We start from the raw sequence: 23,802 nt of genomic DNA on the forward strand, positions 1-23,802 counted from the left end.
CAGAAAGTGTGGAAGGTTTGCAGTAAGTGATAAGAGGTGGGCTGTGGAAGGTTTAGAGGTGGGCTGTGGAAGGTTTAGAGTTCAGCTGTGGAGGTACGTTCATATGGCGTAGTGGATGTTTGGCTGCAGGGGGGTTACAGTTACTGTCATGCTGTAGGAGGTTTAGAGTACAGGTACTGTACCTGTAGTGACTTTAATTCATACTGCACTTTGGGCCTTATTCAAGTTCACTCTTTCTGACAAAATCCTTCTTAGATGGACAGAACCATGTGCACTGCAGGTGGGGCAGATGTAACATGTGCATAGAGAATTATGTGAGTTATTTTGTTTCTGTGCAGGGAAGATACTGACTGCTTTATTTTTACAATACAATATAGATCTCATATTGAAGTAAAACCTCACCCAAACATAATTCTCTATGCACATGTTACATCTGCCCCACCTGCAGTGCACATGGTTCTGTCCATCTAAGAAGCATTTTGTCAGAAAGAGTGAACTTGAATAAGGCCCTTACTGTGTTTGTTCAAAATGTACCTGATACCTGATTTGGTTGTACAGCACGTACTACACTGTAATAAACAGTTTTGCATACTCTACTGTGTTTATTCATTCATTAATATTATGCTGTTGCATATACTTTACTAATTATTGCTTTAGAAATGTGATGAAGGTGTTAAATCACTAAAAAACTAGTCATCCATGAAACCTTCGATAATCCGGAAAAATCGATAATCCGGAACGGCACTGGAACCGATGATGCCGGAAAATCGGTGGTGTACCTGTAATTGACTAATTACTCAGTTCTACATGATGTGAAGTCCGGCTTCTAATTATATGAGTCTGATAGAACATTAGTGAGAAGTGGCTTTGCCCAGCCGCTAATCTGAATCTCCTCCCTTTTTGTATATCCACTGTTACATTGTTACATGACACATTATTGAGATTCACTGTATGTTTTCTTGGTTCCCAAATGAGTCCATGGTGAATAAATGCAATCTGGTGACAGATACTGTAGGTAACAGTAGGAATTCAAACAGTTGCTTAATGGAAACTATGCAAGAAACAGGGGTGTAATAAGGAAGAGCGCCAACTGGCTAGAGCATGCAGCTTATCAGACAAACTTAGTGTTTGTCAACCCACTTAAAACAAAATGGACAGTGAAAAAAGCAGTTTGTGACTGATTCAGTGCTATCTAGCTGTTTACAAAGTGCATAGAAAGTCACCTTAGTGAATAGATGTCATCAGAGTGGAGAAGATTGCACACAACCGGTATCGGGATCCTCCTCATGGAAACCAGGGCAGTTGACAGGGAAATTTGAATTCAGTGTACCCACACTGTGTGATGACATCTTAGAGGACCAGACCCAGAACCACCATCTTGTTTGCAGTTGTTGCCATTGGGATTTTTGATCATGCGATTTTAAACGTCTATATATTGTGAGTTTTATGTACAAATTAAAAATTTCTCTTGTATAATAATACTACACTATGATTTTTTTTTGTGTCTCACCCCCATTATAAATACCTGTCATCGGTTAAGGGGTGCCTCACGTCTCTTATCATTTCAGATAATTGATATTACACCTGTACTGCTGGAGATATCCAAGTTATGTATTGTTTCATTATATTCACCTAAGGTGACTTTCTATGCACTTTGTAAACAGCTAGATAGCGCTGAATCAGTCACCAACTGCTTTTTTAAAACTATGTTAAATGGAAAACTAATTTGTTGTTAATTCAGAAAATCAAAACTGTACAGTTGTTTTAAACAAATACCTTGCAGAATTAAAGGTACTTATATGTTAGTTGGGTTCCCACTAAGCTATTTGCTTTGTTTTCCACGTCCGCTCGCCACGATTCGGGCTCAGTGGCTCGCTGCGCTCGCCACACTATATAAAATCAACTCCATGCCGACATGGATAGTAGGGGTATGAGCATAGTAACTATAGTGGGTGCCCAACTAACATATAAAAACTGAATTAAATTGTACATTCTAATAGTTATTTTCCATTAATTTATACATGGTCCTAATAATTGGTGTTAATCCATTAAAATCTTATGTTTAAAGCACTCCCAGTTAGATCATTGTTTACACTTTATTAACACAATGGGGTGTATTGAATGCGGCCGGCCAGGGGGTTAAACAGCGAGGATCGCCGAAAACAAGCGATCCTCGCCATTTAACCCCCACGCCAGCCACCCACCATATTCAACGCGGAGGGGAAATCCTCATTCCCCCAAACAGCAAGGCTTCTGGCTAATGCAGGGAGCCCGCTGCATTTAGCTGCGAGCCTCACTGTTTTAGCAGCCGCATTTGCCATTTTCCCCTCGATCCAAAAACCTAGCGAAACTACGTGTGCAGGGGGTAAACTGAATACTGACCCTGCGAGCTGTGATAGCAAGCAGGCAGCACTGCGAGCTGTCACAGCTCACAGAAATCATTGAATATTGCCCATTGTGAGAACTAGATTTATGCTCTGCTATACAATCTTCTGTTTTCAGGTCTATTGAAGATGTGTGTAGTACTGGTGAGATAAACTTAGGAAAATAATTAGTTTCTTCAGTGAGAGGATTAAAAGTGCCAACCAATGAGCATCTAACTGCCATTTTTTAGGCTGCAGTTTGAAAATGTCAGAAGCTGCTTAGTTCATTCTTTACCCCTCTCCAAGGTTTGATCCCCCCCCCCAACCTTGCAGAGCTTACAGCATAGATTCTAAAACATGAATTAACTAGCAATGTTAATGTGAAATGTCATGCTTCGTGACTTTTTACATCCTATAAAGATAGGATGTTTGTCACAAGTTGGGGTAACTGAACCCACAAACTGTCATCTTCAAATCTTAATCCCTTCTTCAGTGGAACCAATGTTGGCACTTTGTGGGTGTAATTATATGCTTACATATCAAAACCTGGAACAAAACATACATACTGTAATAGGTGTTAACAACTAAATCAACAGTTACTCATTATAATATTATATATATATATATATATATATATATATATATATATATATATATATATATATATATATATATATATAGCAAAATGACTTTAGTACAAATGGACACAATGGAAGGAACAAGCATGCGATGGCAAAATGAAAGACCAAACACTATGGGAGGCAAGCTTAAAGCAACATGGACTTCTACTCATTATTGATATAAATTGTACATTAAGGGATATTTGCCTACAAATCTGAGTTCTTGAAAGATATTTTATATAATAAAAAGTCAGTAAAAAACAGAAAATACACAAAATACACTACTATAAGAAATCCTTTTCAATAACCAACCTTATTTATTAATCTAAAGAAAGACATTGTGATCAAAGGTTACAGTCAAGCAGCTATACTGACCTAGTAAATAATGTTTACATATTTGGTCCTGTGAGCAAGCCCACATACGTACTTTTTATGGGTTTTGCTTCCAGGTTCAATTTATGACAATTATTAACAAAATTCAATGTACAGCAACATGTATAACAATATAAAAAAATAAACACAAAAAATACAATACAAAAACCAACAGTCAATGCACAGAACATATGCGTATATATACATATGTATAGATGGGCATACATATATATATGGACCAAACAAAAGAACATGCTGGTGAGCTTGCAGTACACAATGCAGCATTCCCGGCAAAGTCATGCATGTTTTGGCATTCACCCTCACCTCCTTTTTTATGTGGTTAGATTTCAGATTTGACACTGGTTTCTGGATTGAGAAATTTGGGTGGCAAGCCAGGTTTCCATTTGTTGGCCGTCTGAAGTGAATAATTCTTTAGAACTTAAAGACACCAGTGCAAATTTTGAAATGTTCCTTTAAAGTGGACAGGAACTAAAGTTCAGAGGTTTGAAGATTGGATATGGATTGAAAGCTGAAGCTTAGGAGCTTATGTACTAGACTACAAACTGCACACTCTGTGGAAATTCCAGGGAGCTTGCCTGTATTTATACCTGTCCTGATTTTTGCGTCCCACCAGCAGGTAGCAGTGTTTGGAGACCACCCTTTCACTTACTTTGCAGCAGTAAATAGATGCTGTACGCATGTGCACAGTGCTATTCACAGAGTGCTGGACATGCCCACAAAGTGACAAACTCACAATCCTGGTATTGCTGCCAAGCCACTACCCCTTTGTGAAAATGCGTCTTGCAAGTGCGAGTCTCACTGGCTACTCTTCAAATGTTGGTTAATATTTATATTATTGAAGCAGCAATCATTTATAAAGCAAAATGTGTTTTTTTGTGCCATTTAAAAATACAGACAGACTTTTAGGAATTTTCAGAAAGCATGAAGCTTAGAGGCTAATACAAAAGCCTCCATGTGTATCCCATAAGGTTGCATTCCAAAATCTGTTCGTAACCCATTCCAAATATGGGAGGCTTAGCAGAAACAATGGTACAAATTGCATATAACTACATATGTGGCAGTTGTTTATGTAGATAGACATTATATACTACAGCTGGTTGGTGAACAGAAAAGCTACCAAGTCATTGTGAGAGCATCAAACATGTCCATATCGAATCACTTATTCTTAATTGTGCAATGTTTATAATCAGCTGTGATTATCTTAGTAAAATGATTAAGCAGAATGTATAAAATGCAGCGGATCTATAATGGTCTACTCTCTTGGTACGTCTGAGAGTCATCCAAGACTCCTGCGAGAGAAAAAGGTCTCCTTGTTACCGCCCACTTACGTAGTGACCTGAGAATCCAGGGTCCCCATGATATAGTTCATGATATTAATTCATTGTGGTGCTCTTTATGCCTGAAAACATTGGGGCAGTTGTATTCAGCCTTAACAGCAGATAAATGCAAGGGTGATAAAGATAAAGCCAATCACTTCTTAACTGCCATGTTACAGGCTGTGTTTGAAAAAAGTCAGTAAAAAGCTGATTGGTTGACATTTATCTCTCTTAATCACCCTTGCCTTTATCTCTTGTTAAGGCTGAATACATCTGCCCCATAGTGTGAAGTCTAGCATGTGTTTTGTATTGGAAATACATTTCAATTCATATGCCTGCCATGGAAATGCAATTTTCTCCTAATGGAATAGCAGGAGCCATTATAGTAACCGGTCATAAATTGCGGCATCAAAAAGTGGAGGTGGAGCCGGATGAAACACTGCACGGTGCCACGTCTCTGCACCACACAAACAAGGTTCTCCTAGAAGGGAAAAACCAAATATCTGCTACTATAATAGGACTTCTTATATAAATAACTCAATTAATTAATTCAATGGAACAGTTGCTGCAGCAGCATTGCCTGCAGGAGTTTTCCACGAATAATAAAACACAGTGGTTCTGAAAATTAGGTATAATGGCAACTTGAGATCCCTGATTCTCTCCACATATTAAATAAAGTCTCAGGTAAGCATCTTTCTATCTGTTCAGAATAATCTCGAGAACAACTCCATGTATACCTCTGGCCTCTTTCTCCCATATCTCCTCCTCTGACTCTCTACCAAATGCTCCTCTGAACCCCTTTCCCTTTGTGCTCCTTATACCCACTTGCCCTATTTGTAACTTTACCTCAGGCCCTTATCCCTACTTTACCTCCGCCCCCTCCTCAAACCTAGTGAACAGAAGTAGCATTGAAATTAATCTATGACAAAAGGGAGAAAAGAAGTGATTATTTTAGTCAAGCATCTTAATGAAAAACTGCCCTCAGAGTACAAGAACGATAAAGGCGCATGTGTGGCTGGTTAGTGTGAGAGTATACGTGGTGCTCACCCATAGTAAATGCTTCTGTTGCAGCATCAACACATCTCTTATTAAGAAGCTCTTCATTTAAATATTTACATTCTAATTAAAAAGCTCCACAAAAAGCCATAGTGCTGAGACGGAAAGCACATATAGGTTGTAGTAGATGATAAATCAAATTTCTCCTGTGTGAAGCTGAGGCTGGTCGTTAGTATTAAACATAGTTACATTTCTATAGATATTACTATTATTGCTTAATTACATCTCACATATGTAAAATAAAGCACTTTACAGATACTGTTTAAGTATTATTTATTCGTTTCTTATATAGCGCATACATATACCACGCTTTACAGAGAATATTTGAACATTCACATCAGTCCCTGTTCCAGTGGAGCTGACAATCTATATTCCCTACCACATGTACACGCACACACAGACATTCTAGGGTTGTTGAAAGCCAATTAACCTACCAGTATATTTTTGGACTGTGGGAGGAAACCGGAGTACCCGGAGGAAATACGAATATACAAACCCGGCACAGTAAGGGCCATGGTGGGACTTGAACCCATGACCTCAGCGCTGTGAGGCAGTAATGCTAATACTGCATAGTTGCATTCATGATCACAATGACTAGTGTACTATAATATGATCCACATGGGCAGTTGAGATGGCTTAATGATCAGCATTACTGACTAACCCACAATCCCACAGCAGTATGGTTGTGGCTTTGATTCCCACCATGCTCTTTTACTGTGTATACTTAGTATATTCTCCCCTTGTTTGCATGGGTTTCCTCTGGATTCCTCTCTTAATCTAAAAATAGACCATGGAAAGAAGAGTGAAATAGTCCCAAGGCTCAAAGCCAGAATCCTGCTGCCGTACAATGAAAAATGAGGATCACCAAAATCCTCTTGTGGTCGATATTCTTGGGAAAATCAGAGTATAATGGGTGCTGTATACTTTGTTTATCCCCTTTGAGGCGTTGTCAATTGTAGACGTCTCATATAGGATGGGTGTAGAAGAGAAAGCAAGAAGACATGTATTAGTGCAATGTCTATGTTGCTAACAGAGAAGGGGGAGGTGGGGACCAAATACAATGAATGGGTTCCCGTACCCTCACTCACACAAAGTGATCGGTGTACAGACACATCAGGGTATCTTTAAATATTTTCTAGGACACCTCCGTGTGCGCTCGGTGATTTATTATGATGAATATTCGTAACATGCTCACATGTACGGACGCAGTAGCTCTCCTATCAAGGTGTCTTTAGGGTCTTTCAGACTAAAAACTCCAAACTGTCCCAGTGGACCAAAAAAGGAGGAAAGCAAAGTTGTCTCAGTAGGGATTTTATTAAAATGAACAAGGTTGTTGCATGTAGACAATCTGTCCAAATGATGGTAAAATACAGGAAGGAATTACCTGAGGGAGCGATGTGTGGCCACCCACCGCTGGCCAGGTAGTTCCAGGGTACAGATGTAACAGGCACAGATCCTCTTCACCAACGCGTTTCGACAGTCTAGCTGTCTTTTTCAAGGTTGGAGAGTGACTGTGCTAAGTGGTGGTATTTATACTAGTGGCTAAATAAGCTTAGGTAGATGAAATCCCTCCCCACAATGGGGAGGGGACAGAACCCGAGGTTCACGGAATAGCATGAAAAAAACATTTATATTGGTCCTGATGTAATGATATACTTAGTCCTACAAGTATGCGAATGGTCGTTTCTATCCCGGTGCTGTGGAAAAGTCTCTGTAAACGTAGAACACCAGTTTGGTGTAATCTCTATATCCGGAAGTGGCGGGTGACACGCATATGGAGCGCTAATGTCACTTCCGCCGCCTCCGAAGGTCCCTGTCTAGCCGCTGATATAAAAACCCGGAAGCGGTGAGTGACCCGCATGTAGAACGCATGTATCACTTCCGCCGCTCTCCGGAAGCCAGAATCTATGCAGCTGGGAATAAAAGGGGAGGGAGAAAAGGGATAATTCATTGAGCCCATGGATTAAATAATTAAAGCACATAATATCTGCATAAGGCGCCTATATAAGGCGTAAAAATAGACCAGTAGGTTAATTTGCTCCCAAGAAAAAATAACCCTAGTGTGTATGTTTTTTTCATGTATATGTGGTGGAGAATATAGATTGTAAGCAGGGACTGATGTGAATGGAAAATACCTCTTTCACATGGCCCTCAGTATTCCAGGTTATTGCATGTGAACCCGGAGCAACACGGGAAAGAACACAGTTGAAATAAGTCAGGTCAAACAACCCGGTATATCAACTTGGGTAGTGAGCAGAATTGAATCTGGCTTTCGGTGCAGTGTGAAGAGGTAAGATTAGATACAAGATCCATTCTCAGCATAGGAAGAGTCGGATCTCATCTCCAAGCGCCTGTTCAGTGAGTGTTGTTGGCCACATCTGAAAGTGATCTCAGCCAGGTCGCATCTGGGATGTAACCATGTTAAAATGGGTATGCAGCTTCAGATGTCTATGAGCTTTTAAATATTCCCTGCAACTTTTTCTAAATATTTATACTATGTTATCGCTTAGCAATACATCAATGAGAAGTCCCTTCAATACCATTTTCACAGGTATTCTACGGAACATCTTTGGGACTTTGATGATCCCCTTTGAGTAGAATTTCAATTCTTTAATGAAATTTGTTTTTAATATATTGCAATGGTAAACATTATAAATAAAATAAATCTATCTATATATGTATCTATTTGTTTTAAAATATTAAATATGCATTTTTATACCACAGGGTGCCAGTACTTATGTGCCCTGTACCCCAAAATCCTTATGGGCTATTAAATTATTCCTGCAAATGTTTTTGCATGAAAATAAAAATAATATTGTGATTATTATTATTGTTGTGATTTTTGCTTTAGGTTATTTAATTATATATTTTTTCCTTGCAATTTTTTTTCAGTTTTCTCAAAAAAAAAAAAAAAAAAAACCCACACACACACAAAAAAAACAACAACATAAGGGGCCAGATGTACTTAGTCCTGGAAAGAGAGAAACAATCAGTCCCTAACTGCCATCTCACATGCTATGTTTGTAAAATGACAGTTTGGGGTTGGTTAGTTGGGCATTTTTTTTCTATTTTATCATTTTTCAGGGCTTAGTACATCTAGACCCTATTCTGGGATAGTTTCTCTGACCTTTGTGTTTTCACAAAAAAAATGGGTCTGACCAGGCTGGTTACCAGGGATTGAGATACACAAAACAAAATCCATGATAACTGCTGGTATTGGGGACAAATGAATATGGCGGGCTCAATTAGCAGCAGTAAATTGCAGCCACAAAGGGCACTGAGATTACTAGACACAGCAGATGAGAACCTGCCCTCCGCCGAAACCAGTGGAGTTCATGCAATGGAAAACGTGAGTTAAATTCTTTATTGAAAATTGTTTTTAATATATAAATATATATATATATATATATATATGTGTATATATATATATATATATATATATATATATATATATATATATATATATATATATATATATATAATTTGAATGGGACTCATGTGTAGAATTACAAATATAAAAACTGGCATGCCGAACAACTTCCACTTAACTGCGCCCCCGATGCCCACACAGCAAAAGCAAATGTAGACAACCTTAGGTGTGGCACGGAGGATAAATGAACTGCAAATAGAGGCAAACTTGCTATAACAACATTTCAGTTGTATTTAGAATTGGAAGACAGTTAAATAAAACTGAAACACTATCATCGAGTGCCGCACCTATGGTTGTGTGAATATATATATATATATATATATACATACATACACACACACACACACACACACACAGGGGGCCCAGCACTCACTACAACAAACTAACGCACCTTAAAATTCAAATAATCAATTAAATAATGGGGTTTTAGTTCATGAATTGATCAATGCATTTAAGCTTGCAGCCCATTGCCAACCTCTGTTACTGTGATCATAGCTTTCTCATGCACCCTAGATAAGCTCATTTACCTAAACCTGTGACAGCTGCCCCTTTAATACTAATTCAGGTGCTGTGTTTGGGAATGTCTCACCTTTAAAAGCAGTTGAGCTTTAACCCAAGAAAAAAACACATGTTCATGTTAGCTATGATGTGTAAGCAGTTGCCAGGTTCCTACGAAAACCATTTGTTAGTGTAGGACTTGCAGTGAAATGGGGTCCCTTGGCGATGGGTTGCAAGCTTAAATGCATTGATCAATTCATGAACTAAAACCCCATTATTGAATTGATTATTTGAATGTTAAGGTGAGTTAGTTTGTTGTAGTGAGTGCTGGGCCCCCTGTGTTTGTATTTACTAGAGTGTGTGGTCACAGGCCACTGCACCCCTACCTGGGAAGTGTGGGTGCTGTTTGCACCCCATTCGTAGGAATGGCAAGTGTGTTGACTTCTGTATCTATATCATATATATATATATATATATATATATGTGTATATATATATATATGTATATATACACACACACACAATAGTTAGGCAGAAAGGCACTCACCATTTGTAGATGTGGTCGGTGCAGGGTCCATAAAGTAATTATAGGATCACACTCACCCCTTCCACAATATTAGGAGAAGAAAAAAAGAACCAGCATGATGTTTAGAGGAAGAAAAAAAATACAATACAGACATGTTAGCACAGTACATCATGTCAAACAGCCTACCCGACAGCTGTTTCACAGCCACTGCATAAAAACGGTGGCTGGTTGAAACAGCAGTCGGGTCGGCTGTTTGACATGTTGTACTGCACTAACATGTCTGTATTGTAAATACTTTTTTTCTTTACCTAAACATTATGTGCTGGTTCTTCTTTGTTTCTGCTGCTAAAATCATGGAAGGGGTGATCCTATATATCTATATATATATCTATATATATATATATATATATATATACAATAGAAATGAAGAGAGCGAGTGCTCTATAGTGCATGAATCTGTGTTAAAATATTTATTAAAGGTACACACATAAAGTATTGACAGCGGGAATCACGTACCAGAGAAAGCGGCACTATACACTGCAGAATCGCATGTGTAAGCTGTTCGTATGTATATATATAGGTTTAGGCTCCACTGGTGACTTTCAACAAGCCACATACCCAAGTAAGCACTGGTTGTGGCTGGTAGGTATGGATCAATGGATGCTGGCAGGCGAACTGGGGTCAACAAGTACAAGACATCAGATAATGGATAGAAGCCTAGTCGAGAGCCCAGCAAGAAGTCTGGGATGGCGGAAAACAGAATAATGGTAAACAGTCCAAAGTTGAGGGCAGGCAGAAGGGAAGAGAGCACCTGTCTTATATACCCACAGCCTGCCATGGGTTTGGCTGTGACCCAGAAGTAGGCAGAGAACCACTGAAATGTGCAAAGTTCAACAGAACACTCTACCACAGCAGCTATTGTGGATGCTAAACCATTATTCATTCCCCTCTCATTCTCAGACTGAGAATGTGCAGGCTGCAATGAAGCTTATTAATATTGCAGCTCAAAACAGATTTCTACTTAAATAGAATGTTTTCCATTCTGGTAGTCCATTAAAGTCTAAGCAATCTTCCCCACAACTTCTGTTGTTGATCACCCTATGTCAATTTGCACATTCTTTATGGAAAGATATGTAACTACCAGTTATTTTGGAGGTCAGGGTCAGCTCAAACACAAGGGGAAACATGTGCCCTGTGTGTTTTTCTTCATACATAATGGTCACCCAATGGGGCAACTGCTACTCCAAACCTAAAGTGATAAACCACTGTGCATCCTACCTAGAATAAAGATACACTTCATCTGAAGGCTATGATGAAATGATTAGAATAGAGCAGTTTATGGGGCGTGGCCACGGCGGTGCAGGTGTGAGCAGGTGAGAGGTGCGAGCTCCCTGGTTCCTGAATACCCGTAAATAGCCTATACCCAGACCAGCGTGCCTTTGCTGGGGGTTTGCCGACACTTCACTGTGGACTGAAGCATTGCTGCGGGGTTACCTTGTGCTGAGGCGGGCATCGACAGGAGGGAGGCGCGGAGGTCACGAACGGAGCAGTGTGGGCACGACAGGAGCGTCTCTCCTTCTTCATCCGGCGGGCCACACACCACCTAAGCCCGGCTGACAGCCTCCTGCGAGCGGAGCAGTGTGGGCACGACAGGAGCGTCTCTCCTTCTTTATCCGGCGGGTCACATACCACCTGAGCCCGGCTGACAGCCTCCTGCGAGCTGCCGGACGCGAGAGACTGGTGCACAGCGTGCAGCCGAGGAAGCGCGCCAGCGCGAAAGCCCAGCATTGAGCGGCGCTGGGAGCCCTAGGAGAGTGAGACGGTCTCCTCTCACCTCCAGCGGTGAAAATACACCTACCTCGCGCCGCTGACAGCACTGTGCATAGCGCGACGTGCATTCCCTGTCGCAGACGGCAGTGAGGAGAGCGGACTCCTGACTCCCTGCAGGCAGAGAGGACCAGAGCAAGCAAGCAAACCAGAGAAACTGCTGCTGATAGGGGGGTAAGGGACTGTGAGAGGGTCCCCCCCCTCAACATCAATACCGGCATATACAGAACGTCATACTGCAAGTAAAGATTGTAGTCTACGCCACGCTCCCTTGTGATTGGAATTTGCTCCATCCTACGCACAGATCCTCTGGGCAACAAGGCGCAGAATTACCAAACACCTGACCAACAAACCGGTGTAGTATGATTTTTTTTTTTTTTTTTTTTTTTTCTGTTTTCCTCCTCTTTTTCACGACTCTCTCAGATATTAAATCAGCTATTGTTATACTAAAATAGCTGTTGCTGGGGGACAGTAAAATTGGCACCGTGCCTACAAACCTGTATAGCCTCAAGCGACGCAGAGCATAGGGGCTTGGCAGGGTTTGGAATTGGAGAGGTTTTCCTACTCTCAATATACTTGTATACTCACTCCTAGAAGGGCACCACTCTGCAAATTACCCAAACTGACTCTTATAGATCTGCCGCCCCTCTACTGTCCTGCACAAACGCATGCCGTATTAGTTCTGGACATTGTGAGTGATACATAATTGGTTTTGTTGCCGGTACTGTCCATTTATCCGTGCATTGGTGACTCGTGCAGAACTGTACATAATTGTGCTCCATAGCAGCACGGTCAAAAATTATATACACACCCTACTTCTGACGTTTCACGTCACCCCTCTCTGTGAATATGGGCAAAACAGGCAATCCCTCAGCAGCCGCTAGATTAGAGAGGTATGCGAGGGCCCAAGGGGGAAACACCCTACAAACCCCCACTACAACCCCACAGTCCACCCCTTCAAAAAGCAAAAGCCCACCACCCGTTCCTGAAATCACACTTCAGCAAGTATTAGAGGCAATAAACACCTCGGAGCAGCGCCTCTCTGATCAAATACAGGGGGTACAGGCAGAAATTTCCTCCATTAAATCAGACCTCAAAGCAACAACAGAACGAATTACCCAAGCCGAGTCCCGAATTTCTGCACTCGAGGATGTTAACAACCAGTGGTTCAGTAAAGTAAATAAGATGTCGCTGCAAGTATCGGAGATGAAGTCTAAAATGTTAGACGTAGAGGGCAGGCTAAGAAGGAATAACCTGCGGTTCGTGGGCATTCCGGAAAAAGAGGAGGGGGTTGATGCAGCTAAATTTATTCTGGAATGGATGATTGCTAAGTTTGGACAAGCCGCATTCTCCAAGCAATTTGCTGTAGAACGGGCACATAGAGTACCCTCACGACCTTTGCCGCCCGGGGCTCCTCCACGGACGTTAATAGTAAAAATTCTCAATTTCCAGGACAGAGATACTATACTACGTTTGATACGGGCCAATGGGCCACTGGAGTATAATGGGGTCAGGATCTCCGTCTTCCCCGATTTTGCCCTCGAGGTTCAAAAGGAGAGGGCAAAGTTTGCCGAAGTTAAAAAACGACTCCAGGGAGAAAATTTAAAATACTCAATGGTATTCCCCTCCAAACTAAGGGTCATATATAACAACGAGACGATCTTTTTTCAAACCCCGCAAGAGGCAGCCAAGTGGCTGGATAATTATGCCCCAGGGGCACGACAACTGGCAGAGGGATAGGCCTACTAAGATACCTTGACTATTCCACCAGGGAGTTCCCCTGCATATTGGTGGCTTACTAAAGTTTCAGCCCCCAGGTTGCTGGGTGAAGTTTTTATTTTTCTGTGTATTTTTTTTTTTTTTTTTTTTTTTTTCTCTTTTTTTTTTTTTTTTTTTTTTTTTTTTTGGGGGGGGACGGGTGGGATAGGGTTGTAAGTATGCCAGGGGCTAGGGGGTATACAGGTTGGGGGGGTGGGATTTATGTTATATGTAATGTATGTGTGTATATGGTACAGTCAATTTTAGAGATGGTGAGACGTGGTGCTGCTCCGCACCGGGTCAACCGGCAAGGGAGTTGTAATTGTCGGCCCTCATGTAACTGGAAACAGATTGTGTGCCGTGGATGGCCAGGCAGGGATGTGAAGGTGGCATGGCAGAGACTACCAGACAGGTTGGGATGATTAAAATACTCACCTGGAATGTCCGGGGTTTAAATGAAAAAATAAAACGCTCACTGGTCATGAACCAGCTGAGAAAGTATGGGGCGGATATCATCTCGCTGACAGAAACCCACCTGATTGGGGGCAAACAGCTTGCTCTTAAGAAACCTTGGATTGGCCATGCCTTTCATGCACCCTTCACATCCTCGTCTCGGGGGGTCTCTGTATTAATTAAAAAAACGTTGTCATTTATCTGTAATAGAGTTAGTATAGATGTGGGAGGGTGCTATGTATTCCTAGATTGCACGATTGAAGGTAGACAGCTCATGGTGCTCTCGGTCTATATTCCGCCCCCTTTTTCGTATAAGGTGTTGTTAAAAGCTATAGAATTTACTGCTCTGTCCCCAAACACCCCGATTATATGTATGGGGGACTTTAATAATGTCCTAGATACACACTTGGATAGGTGGAAGAGCAGTCCCCCTATTACAACAGGGAATAACACAGGGTTTGCTAATTTTATACGGGATATCGGCTGGGTGGACCCATGGAGGGAACACAATCCAACTACCCTTCAGTACACATGCTTCTCCACTTCCTACCATACATTTTCGAGACTGGATCTAATTTTGGTCTCCAGGAGCTTCAGCCCCCAAGTTCAGAAGATTGAACATAAACCGAGGGGCATATCAGATCACTCGCCCGTTTACCTGGAAATATCGGTAGAGAATGATCGGGGATGTAGCTTTTGGAGACTCAACCCCAATTGGATATTAAGTCTAGGAAACAAAACTGATTTTGGTGCCCTATGGCGGGAGTTTTGGATCTTGAATCAGGGCTCAACTGGTGCACCCGTACTATGGGATGCTTTTAAAGCATACATGCGGGGCACATTTAGAAAAGGCATAGCAGAACTAAAAAGAGCAAGTAGGCAAGAAATACAGGTGAAAGAGACTCAGGTACTCGCCAGGGAAGAGGAATATATTACAAATAAAACTGAGGCCGCTTACCAGGCGTGGCAGCAGGCGCAGAATAGCTGGCTGGACACCGTGAAAATAGAGAATATTAAGATCATGTCCCATAGGTCGCAAGTCAACTACGAAAACGCGGATAAATCAGGAAAATACTTAGCCGTCTTAGCCTGTGCGGAACAGCCTCCCAATACGATTAGTACGATCAGGGATATATCGGGGACACTAGTAAGCACTACCCCACTGATTGGGGACGCATTTAAAAAGTATTTTACCCAGCTCTATGCAACCCGGTTAAAACATAACCCCCTGGAAATCGCAGCCTATATTAAAAAAATCGATCTGCCTAGCTTAAACCAGGACGCCATTATAGAACTAGAGGCCCCTATAAGTATTGAAGAGGTAAAAAATGCCATCAAAGAGCTGCCTAGCGGTAAAGCCCCGGGACTGGACGGGATCCCGGCAGAAGTCTATAAAAAATACATAGAAACCTTAGCACCTCTCTTGCATGAGACTTTTTGTAACTGTTTTGGGGAGGGAGCTGTTCCAGATGTTATGACCGAGGCAAAAATTGTCGTAATCCTAAAACAGGATAAAAACCCAAAAGAGTTGGATTCATATAGACCTGTCTCTTTGATCTCTGCGGAAGCTAAGATTTTAGCAAAAATTCTCGCAAAAAGATTGAACAGACATATAATGAAACTAGTACACCCGGACCAGTCGGGCTTTATGCCCGGAAAATCCACGGTCATAAATCTCCGCAGGCTGTATAGTCATCTCCAGCTGCTAAAGGGGGACGGGGCTGAACCAGCCATTGCCTCCTTAGATGCTATAAAAGCGTTTGACGCTGTTGAGTGGCCCTATCTTTGGGCAGTACTACATGCCTTTGGGCTGGGACCCAACTTCATAAAGTGGATCCAAATGCTATACTTCAACCCGTCAGCTCGGGTGGCAGTAAATGGCTGGATATCTCCATCGTTCCAACTCGCTAGGGGGACAAGGCAGGGGTGTCCATTATCCCCTGCCTTGTTTGCGCTTGCAATTGAGCCGCTTGCCTGCCTACTACGGCAACACCCGGAGACCATTGGATTTGTGCATGGCGAACTGAGGGACACGGTCTCATTATACGCCGATGATCTCTTAATATACTTATCGGACTATAATACCACACTACCAATGGTTTTAAACCTGATTGAGAAATTCGGAGATATGTCCGGATTTCGAATCAATTGGGCAAAATCTATTCTTTTTCCGGCAGGTCCCCCAGCGAATTATCCAACATCCACATCCCTCCCACTACAATGGGCGACATCCTTTAAATATTTAGGAGTTGTAGTGTCCTGGGTCCCAAAGGACTATATACGCCTGAACATCCACCCATTGTTTGATTGGCTGGGGAAAAAAATAAAATCTTGGAAGAAACTGCCATTGATAGTATCAGGCAGGATAAACCTGGTCAAGATGGCGGTCCTTCCGAAACTTCTATATGTGATCCAACACTCACCAATTTACCTCCCAAAATCAATATTCAGGAAATTAAACAGTATTATTTCCTCATTTATCTGGAACGGAGCCCGACCTAAAATTCAGTTAAATAATCTAATGCGGCCAAGGGGGGAGGGAGGCTTGGGCCTACCCGATATAAGAAGGTATTACATCGCCGCCCAGTTAACACAGCTGAGCTCTTGGTTGGATCAGGAGGTATATGGAAGTGACATGGCCTTAGCTCTAGTTACATCCTCGTCGCCCGGTATAACACCGTTAAACAGGATCCTACAGGGCAATAAACTGGCCTTAGACCCTCCACTACTGGTTCAGTCTATAAAAATATGGCGTGAGGCAAACCAAATGATGGAGATTGACTTTATAGACCAGGAATATTCAGTAGAAGCCCTGTTGTTAAATAGGGAATTTAAAGAACTTCAAATTAAAGAGGCATGGCACCCCTATATGGTGACCACCCTATTCCAGCTTTATAATTCAATGGGCCTTAAATCCTTCGCTCAGTTAAAGGAGGAGTTTGGGCTTCCACAAACACACTTCTTTCGCTTTTTACAGCTGAGAAGTGTCTTGGCGGTGCACTTCCCTGGTCAATTTCCATCATTCGGCGAATCTCCGATTAAATTAATACTGAGATCGGAAAATAGGAAAAAACTTGTTTCCAGAATATATCATATCCTGGGCAAAAAGAAATATGAGGATGGACTGAGTACATTGAGGGAGAAATGGGAGGCGGATGTGGGGAGTATGAGTGAGGAAGAATGGATAGTGGCAAAGTCATCGGTGGCAAAGGCCACAAACACCCCTCGTACCCAACAGATACAATTGTACATACTCCACAGGGCATACATGTCCGCCACAATACTCTCCAAGTTTGCTGGTAGAGCCTCCACTATTTGCCCAAAGTGTGGTCTCCATACAGGCACCCTTATACACTTACTCTGGGAATGCGGGGTAGTCGCAGATTATTGGTGTAGGGTCATTCAAACTATTGCCGACACCGGCTTTACGACAGAAGCCTTCACAGTTAAGTGTTGTATACTGGGCATAACCGGGGATAGAATTAAGGGAAAGGATAGACTATACATAAACAACCTCTGCTCCCTGGCGAAAGTTATAATTAGTAGGACATGGATGTCCGACAAAGGCCCTGACTTTATTAACTGGATGTCACTCGTCAATTACACATGTAAACAAGAAAAATTTATACACATGAGACGAAACACAATGATTAAATTTGATTCGATTTGGCACTACTGGGTAAAATCCAGTTTTTTTCAGGACACTAATCATGATAAATAAGGCAACTGCCTTACACGAATACCGTAGGATAGTTAGATATTTGTTACTTTTCCCCTTTTCCCTTTTTTTTTATTTTTTCTTCTTCTCCTCTTATATTTCCCATTTTATCTTCCCCCTATGATATTAAGCACTGTATGAGTCCAAATACATTGATATTTTTGCACCATTATTACTTATATTTATAGGCCGTACCTCTGGCCACACAATACAGATAAACACTGTGAATCACAAATCAGATATGAGATTTTAGAATTGCCAACACGTCGTAGATGAGATAGACATTTAGTTTTTAGGAACACGCTCTCACCTCACTCGTATTATGCACGTTGCAACTAGATGAATATTGGCTACAGTGTACTGACTGATAAACTCCAGTAGGCTATCAGCAATAGCCAGGGATAGACTGTAAAAATTCCTAATGCCTAAAATATACCTATAGCCAGGGATAGCGGCCCCTTTAATAAATTATGCCCCTCGTCGACAGAGTACTATGTCTCTATATGGGAAAAAAAAAAAAAAAAAACAACGGGAAGTGCGGACCTTGCCCTTAAGCAGGTATAGTGTAATATACCGACGACTATGGGCTACCCTAACTATGTATAATGGCAGCCCGTCCCTCATACTCTTACGTAATCCCCCAAGTTATGGTGTGGGGCTTAGCCCTAATCCTCACCATCTGAATCCATCCCTATCCCGGCACGGACGCGCAGCAAAGCCCACTACCAATAAGTCTCATTAAGAATTGTATTGCTATACACATGTAAAGCTATATTCTGAGTTGTACCATTATATGTTGTATGTTAGTATGTATAAGTATTGTAATCTTTTTGGAAAAAATAAATAAAAAGTTGAAGTGAAAAAAAAAAAAAGAATAGAGCAGTTTATGAAGATGGCTATTAAAATATCTGCCTTTGGTTCTAAAAGTAGCAAAAGTTTGCCTCCAAGAACATATTCAGCTTGAAGGGCTATCCTGTGGAAATACTCTCCAATAGAGGTTCTCAAATCACTTTTAGGTTCAAGAAGACATTCTGTAATAAGCTTCAGAATGGCTGAAATGACATAGCAAGTTTATATGGGCCTATACCAACTTTAGGAAAGAAAAGAGGACCAGTTTTCTGACAACTTCAGATAGATTTGAGTAAAATAATGCTATTAACCGTTCAACTCAGGAAAATGAATTATTGTACATGTCAGTCAGTCATGTTAGGGTGTCTACTTCCTGGAAAGTTCCATCTAGGCCACATAATCTCTTAGACAGAAGCCAGATGTTTATAAGAAATAAATATTACCTAACCCATTACAATATCAGCACTTGAAATAAATCATCTAAGAAGTGACACTCATCCCTTTCCCAATTCGGGCAGAGATCTTGCCACAATACTTCCATTTGCAGTTAAAAAACGTCTGGTCTCCCTTAACTTCTGTGAGACTTTTCTCCAAATTTGTAAACCTTTCAGTGTACCTACTTGTGCATGAAAAAAAAAACCCCAGAGACTCTCCCAGTTCTTCAGTGGCTTTAGTCCTATATTAAAGTGGATATTCAACAATTTCTGATGGGTTCAAGGGCTCTGGAAATATCTTTAAGATGTGTACTGTAAGACCTCTTACCTGTAACGGCCCTATGCCAAATTCCTTCCAGCCGTGATCCAATATTTTATGCACAGGATAAGTTATTTTGGGGGAGTCTGAGTTTGCGTAGTGGCTTCCAGTACAACCTATCAGAGGCTCACACTGGAAGTCCGAGATGCACTATTTAAATTGCCAGAACACCATCCTACATTTCTGAGCATCACAGGTTTTCATACCTGCTACTGACATGCGACCAGGTTGCTTGGTCATTGTTACTGACTCATAAAAATAAACCAACCAACCTAATTAGATAATTTCACAAGAGCCAATGCAAATATCGGAATTGGAAGATAAAGTAATTCGATTCATATAATGGTATGATGGTAATGATTAATCAATTCTCCACCACTATTCCCAAAGGTGGATGTCTTTTGAATTTTCCTAACATAGTGTCTGTACAAATACAGTTTTCCTTGGTGTGAATTTGTTAAAATTATTAATGCTGCTGCACTGAATCAGTAACAATTTACACTACATGTTTTGAGAATTTCATAAAGGCTCCTCTTCATAAACATTCCTTTCGAAGAATGTTGGGAATTCTGTACAAATTAATACGGATATAGTAAGATTTATTTTCTTTATAAACTTTTGCAGAGCTATGAATTATCCACCACTTTGTAATTAGTGACATTTTATTTTGTTAAATATTGAGATAAAATTGGATTTGTGTTGAATTTGTATAGTACCATAACAAATCACATGATAATGTACCAGGCTATCTTATGCCTTTCCATAAGGCAGAAGGCAGAGATAACACTTCTTTGTTTCCCTGCATACGTAGCTACAGGTGGACAAAGATTTTTTTTTTTTTTTGCTGGCATGTAAAGTTATCATTCAGTTTCACAGATATCCTAAATAGGCATACTGCTGTCCTGCTACATTGTGATAACACTTTACTTGAGTAGAATTGCCATTGTACAAGTTAAAAATGGAGTGCTCACCATCACTCACAGACTCCACCCACCGAATGGAACAATACTTTCAATATGTTTGGCTGCTACATGAAGAAGCCACCAAAAACAATAAAAAAAATGGATTTTAGATTGCAGATTGGGGACTACGGACATCATATCCTGGGCAAAAGCAAACTATTAATCGATTGTGCACTTGCAAATAAATACGGCTGGATACTGCATTTGGTATATGTCCCTGGGAAATTTTCTGAATCACTGCAGTTTTGAATTTTTAAATGAAAAACTTTAGTGTTACCTTTCCATAACATTTCTATTGTCCATGCAAAACATGCTTGGAGAAACCATTATTTAAATGAAAATGTTTAAATCAACTAAAATGACCAGCAAATGATGACTTGCAAACTAGTAGTTTGTTCAGATTAAGAAAGAACGGCATCTTCACGCCAGATGTGGCTACAGTATGAAGGCACTAGTTAAGACAAAAGGTTAAACGTGGAAGTACTGTAGAAGCTAGCAAAATAATAAGTTGGTGAAGGAAATTTAAAGCATGGAAGTATAACATCCAACAAAACATTGTAAGAAATGATGCACATAACAAACCTTTCAACATTTCAACTGAGCATACTGGAACATAAGGTGTTGCCAGACTTTTTTTTAAGAAGAAATTAATGCTTCTTAATCCCATCTGGTCCCTTCCAATAATGCCTTCACTACCAATTACAGATGTGAAGGGAACCAGTTAATTTTGGGCAAAGTCCAGGTGGTACAAAAGTTATAGCTGGAATGTGGAACAGTTAAGAATAAATGATCCTATGAATACTTTTGCAAAATGCGAAAATGGGCAAACATATTCTGGAACAGGTTTGGAGGAGTTCACTCATCTTTATACTTATCATACAATCATGTGATAATAATTACATATCTGTGCTTTTACATACTGTATCATGTCAAAACTAACAATAAGCTAGTCCTCACCATGTCAAAAGTGTTGAATCTGTTTTCCTGCAACAACAAAAAAAATGTAAATGATCACTCCTCCATCACGGTCCTTGATGATTTGTATGAAATTCATGTGCTGGTTAGGGATATTAGTCGTATGATTTACGTGGTCTTCTCTGGGACTACCAAAAAGTGTCTCTTTTACACGACTGTAAATACAAGGTATAAACCAAATCCTGCATCACCAAGGGGGTTTATCCTAATAATGCAGAACCAGGAGAACCTCTGCAGGCTGTGTTATATGACAAACTGTTCAATGAGAATGCAGTCAATGTAACTGAATTCAATGGCCTCACAGTTTAAGTATTTCCCTTTGAACTGCCAAAGATCCCACGTTTATGGACTCTGTCTCAAAACTGGCAACCACTTAGAATTTAATTTGCAGGATAGTTGCTAAAATGTTGTAATAATCATGATTTGGGTATAGTTAGCTAAACCAGGATTTAGTACGAAATACACACTGTGTTGGATGGGTATGCAGTCATTAGACCTACAGTGTCTAGGTCGACAGTCAAAAGGTCATCATGGTCAACATTAAAAAGGTCGATGTGAGTTTTTTTAAAAACAATTTGAGCCGACGTGTCAACAGGTGGCATTTCATACACTACCATCCACTACAGCATGGTGGGAGAATATAATAGTGTGTGCGGAGAACAGCGAGGCACCATGCCCAAACCATAGTGAGCGTATCGAGCCATGCGAGGGGACGTGGTACATTTAAACAGTGTCCATACCGACCTATGACGACACAGACACCCAAAAAAAACATAAAAAACCAATGGCGACCTTTCGAATGTTGACCCTATGACGGTCAGCCTTTTGGCCATGTCGACCTTTTGACCCTGTCAACATAGACATTGTAGATCTAATACACCATAGCCGGTTGAATGAAGAGTGATTTATGCTGCAGGACCAGAAACTCATTATTTATCTCTGTCAATTAAGAAAATCATAAAGGCTGCAAGTTGCAGGCAACTGCAGTATTTAAGCAATTTAGTTTTCAGCAGCAACAGTTTAAGTGGCATAAACGGCAGCGACTGCTGCAGCGCCAACCATATAGTGCGAGGGGAAACCTGCTTAGCACATATGAACATACATGCTATGATAATGTAATGTAATGTAATGTAATATATGCACTAACTGGTTCCCCCGGGGATGTGCAGTGCTGTGTGTTTTAGATGGTATGTGATACCCAGCAGTGGGCTTCACACAATCTTATGCACACCCGAAGACTCACATTGGCTAGTTTAACAGGAGTCTGGAGGCAGGCTAAGAAGAAGTTTGAAGACTTATGCTGAGTCCAGGTTGCAAAAGGAATCAGCCATAACTTGTGTTATGTGCACTATGTGGTCAGCACTGCAGCTGCCACTATGCATGGTCTATAACTTAGATTACAATTAAAAAAAATAGCGAAATGAGTGGCATGCAGTTTCTGGTTGCGAGGACTCCTCCTCTTTCATATATTGCCTACAGTAGTCTCTTATAACTGTAGCTTATACTATTCTAAACACACATAACAGTATACAAATAAACCAAAAACACAATGGGGTCGATATAGGGTGAAATGGTAAGAAATCTCCAGGTTTTTTTTTAAAGCGGCAATCATTTACATTACAAAACCAGTTTGATTTAAGTGTAAATGAATGCCGCTTTATAAAAAAAAAAAAAAGAGATTTCTTACCAAATCTCTCACTTTCTGAATTTCTCATCCTATTAAATTTCACCCATAGGGGGGTATTCAATGTCAGGGGTACGACTGTCGAGCAAGCTCGACAGCCGTGCCCCTGTCCCATTCTCACTTTGCTCGACTTGAGCTCGGCGGTCGGGATTCAATGTCCCAGCCGTCGAGCGGCGAGAAAGGGGCGTGGCCGCGAGCTGAGGGTGGAAATAGACGAGCTCCGGCCGGGAAATCGCCTATTTCCGGCTTTTCTCAGCAGAACGAGCCCGACAGCTTGTGATGTCTGGCTCGTTCTGCCGAGAACCCCTGTTCAGTGCTGTCGAGGAAGACCCCCAAAGTTTTGAAAGAAAAATCATGCCTACTCTATATTGCTCCAAAGCAGCTTGCTTGTGAAAAAATGGTTACGTAAGTATATATGCCTGAATGCAGAGTTGTACGCATGTGAAAAGCATACAGTACTTGCCGACTTCTTGGCAGGCTTCTCTAGAAAGGTCCAATTATGGAGTGGGACAGGATAATGCAATGCAAAGCAGTGTTCTCCAGAGATATTTTTTCTAGCCGGGCGGCATCAAGAAGTAGCTAGGTGGGGGTCTTCGCAATAATAAAGTGTTTAAATATCCTG

At 41.0% G+C, this 23,802-nt stretch overlaps 1 protein-coding gene across 37 annotated transcripts in view; it reads right to left on the reverse strand.

Moving 5' to 3' along the window:
• Positions 1-23,802, reverse strand: part of GPHN (gephyrin) — a 435,418-nt gene that overhangs the window by 60,050 nt on the left and 351,566 nt on the right. For 20 of the 37 annotated variants that reach the window (XM_083166733.1, XM_083166721.1, XM_083166724.1 and 17 more), the window contains one exon: positions 21,479-21,505. The exons of the other annotated variants lie outside the window; for them this stretch is intronic. In XM_083166733.1, the coding sequence (XP_083022859.1) occupies positions 21,479-21,505 (27 nt within the window). The remainder of the gene's footprint in view (positions 1-21,478; positions 21,506-23,802) is intronic. 37 annotated transcript variants of the gene reach the window in all.

Source organism: Crinia signifera, chromosome 12, assembly GCF_055691185.1.
Source record: "Crinia signifera chromosome 12, ASM5569118v1, whole genome shotgun sequence".
NCBI lineage: Eukaryota > Metazoa > Chordata > Amphibia > Anura > Myobatrachidae > Crinia > Crinia signifera.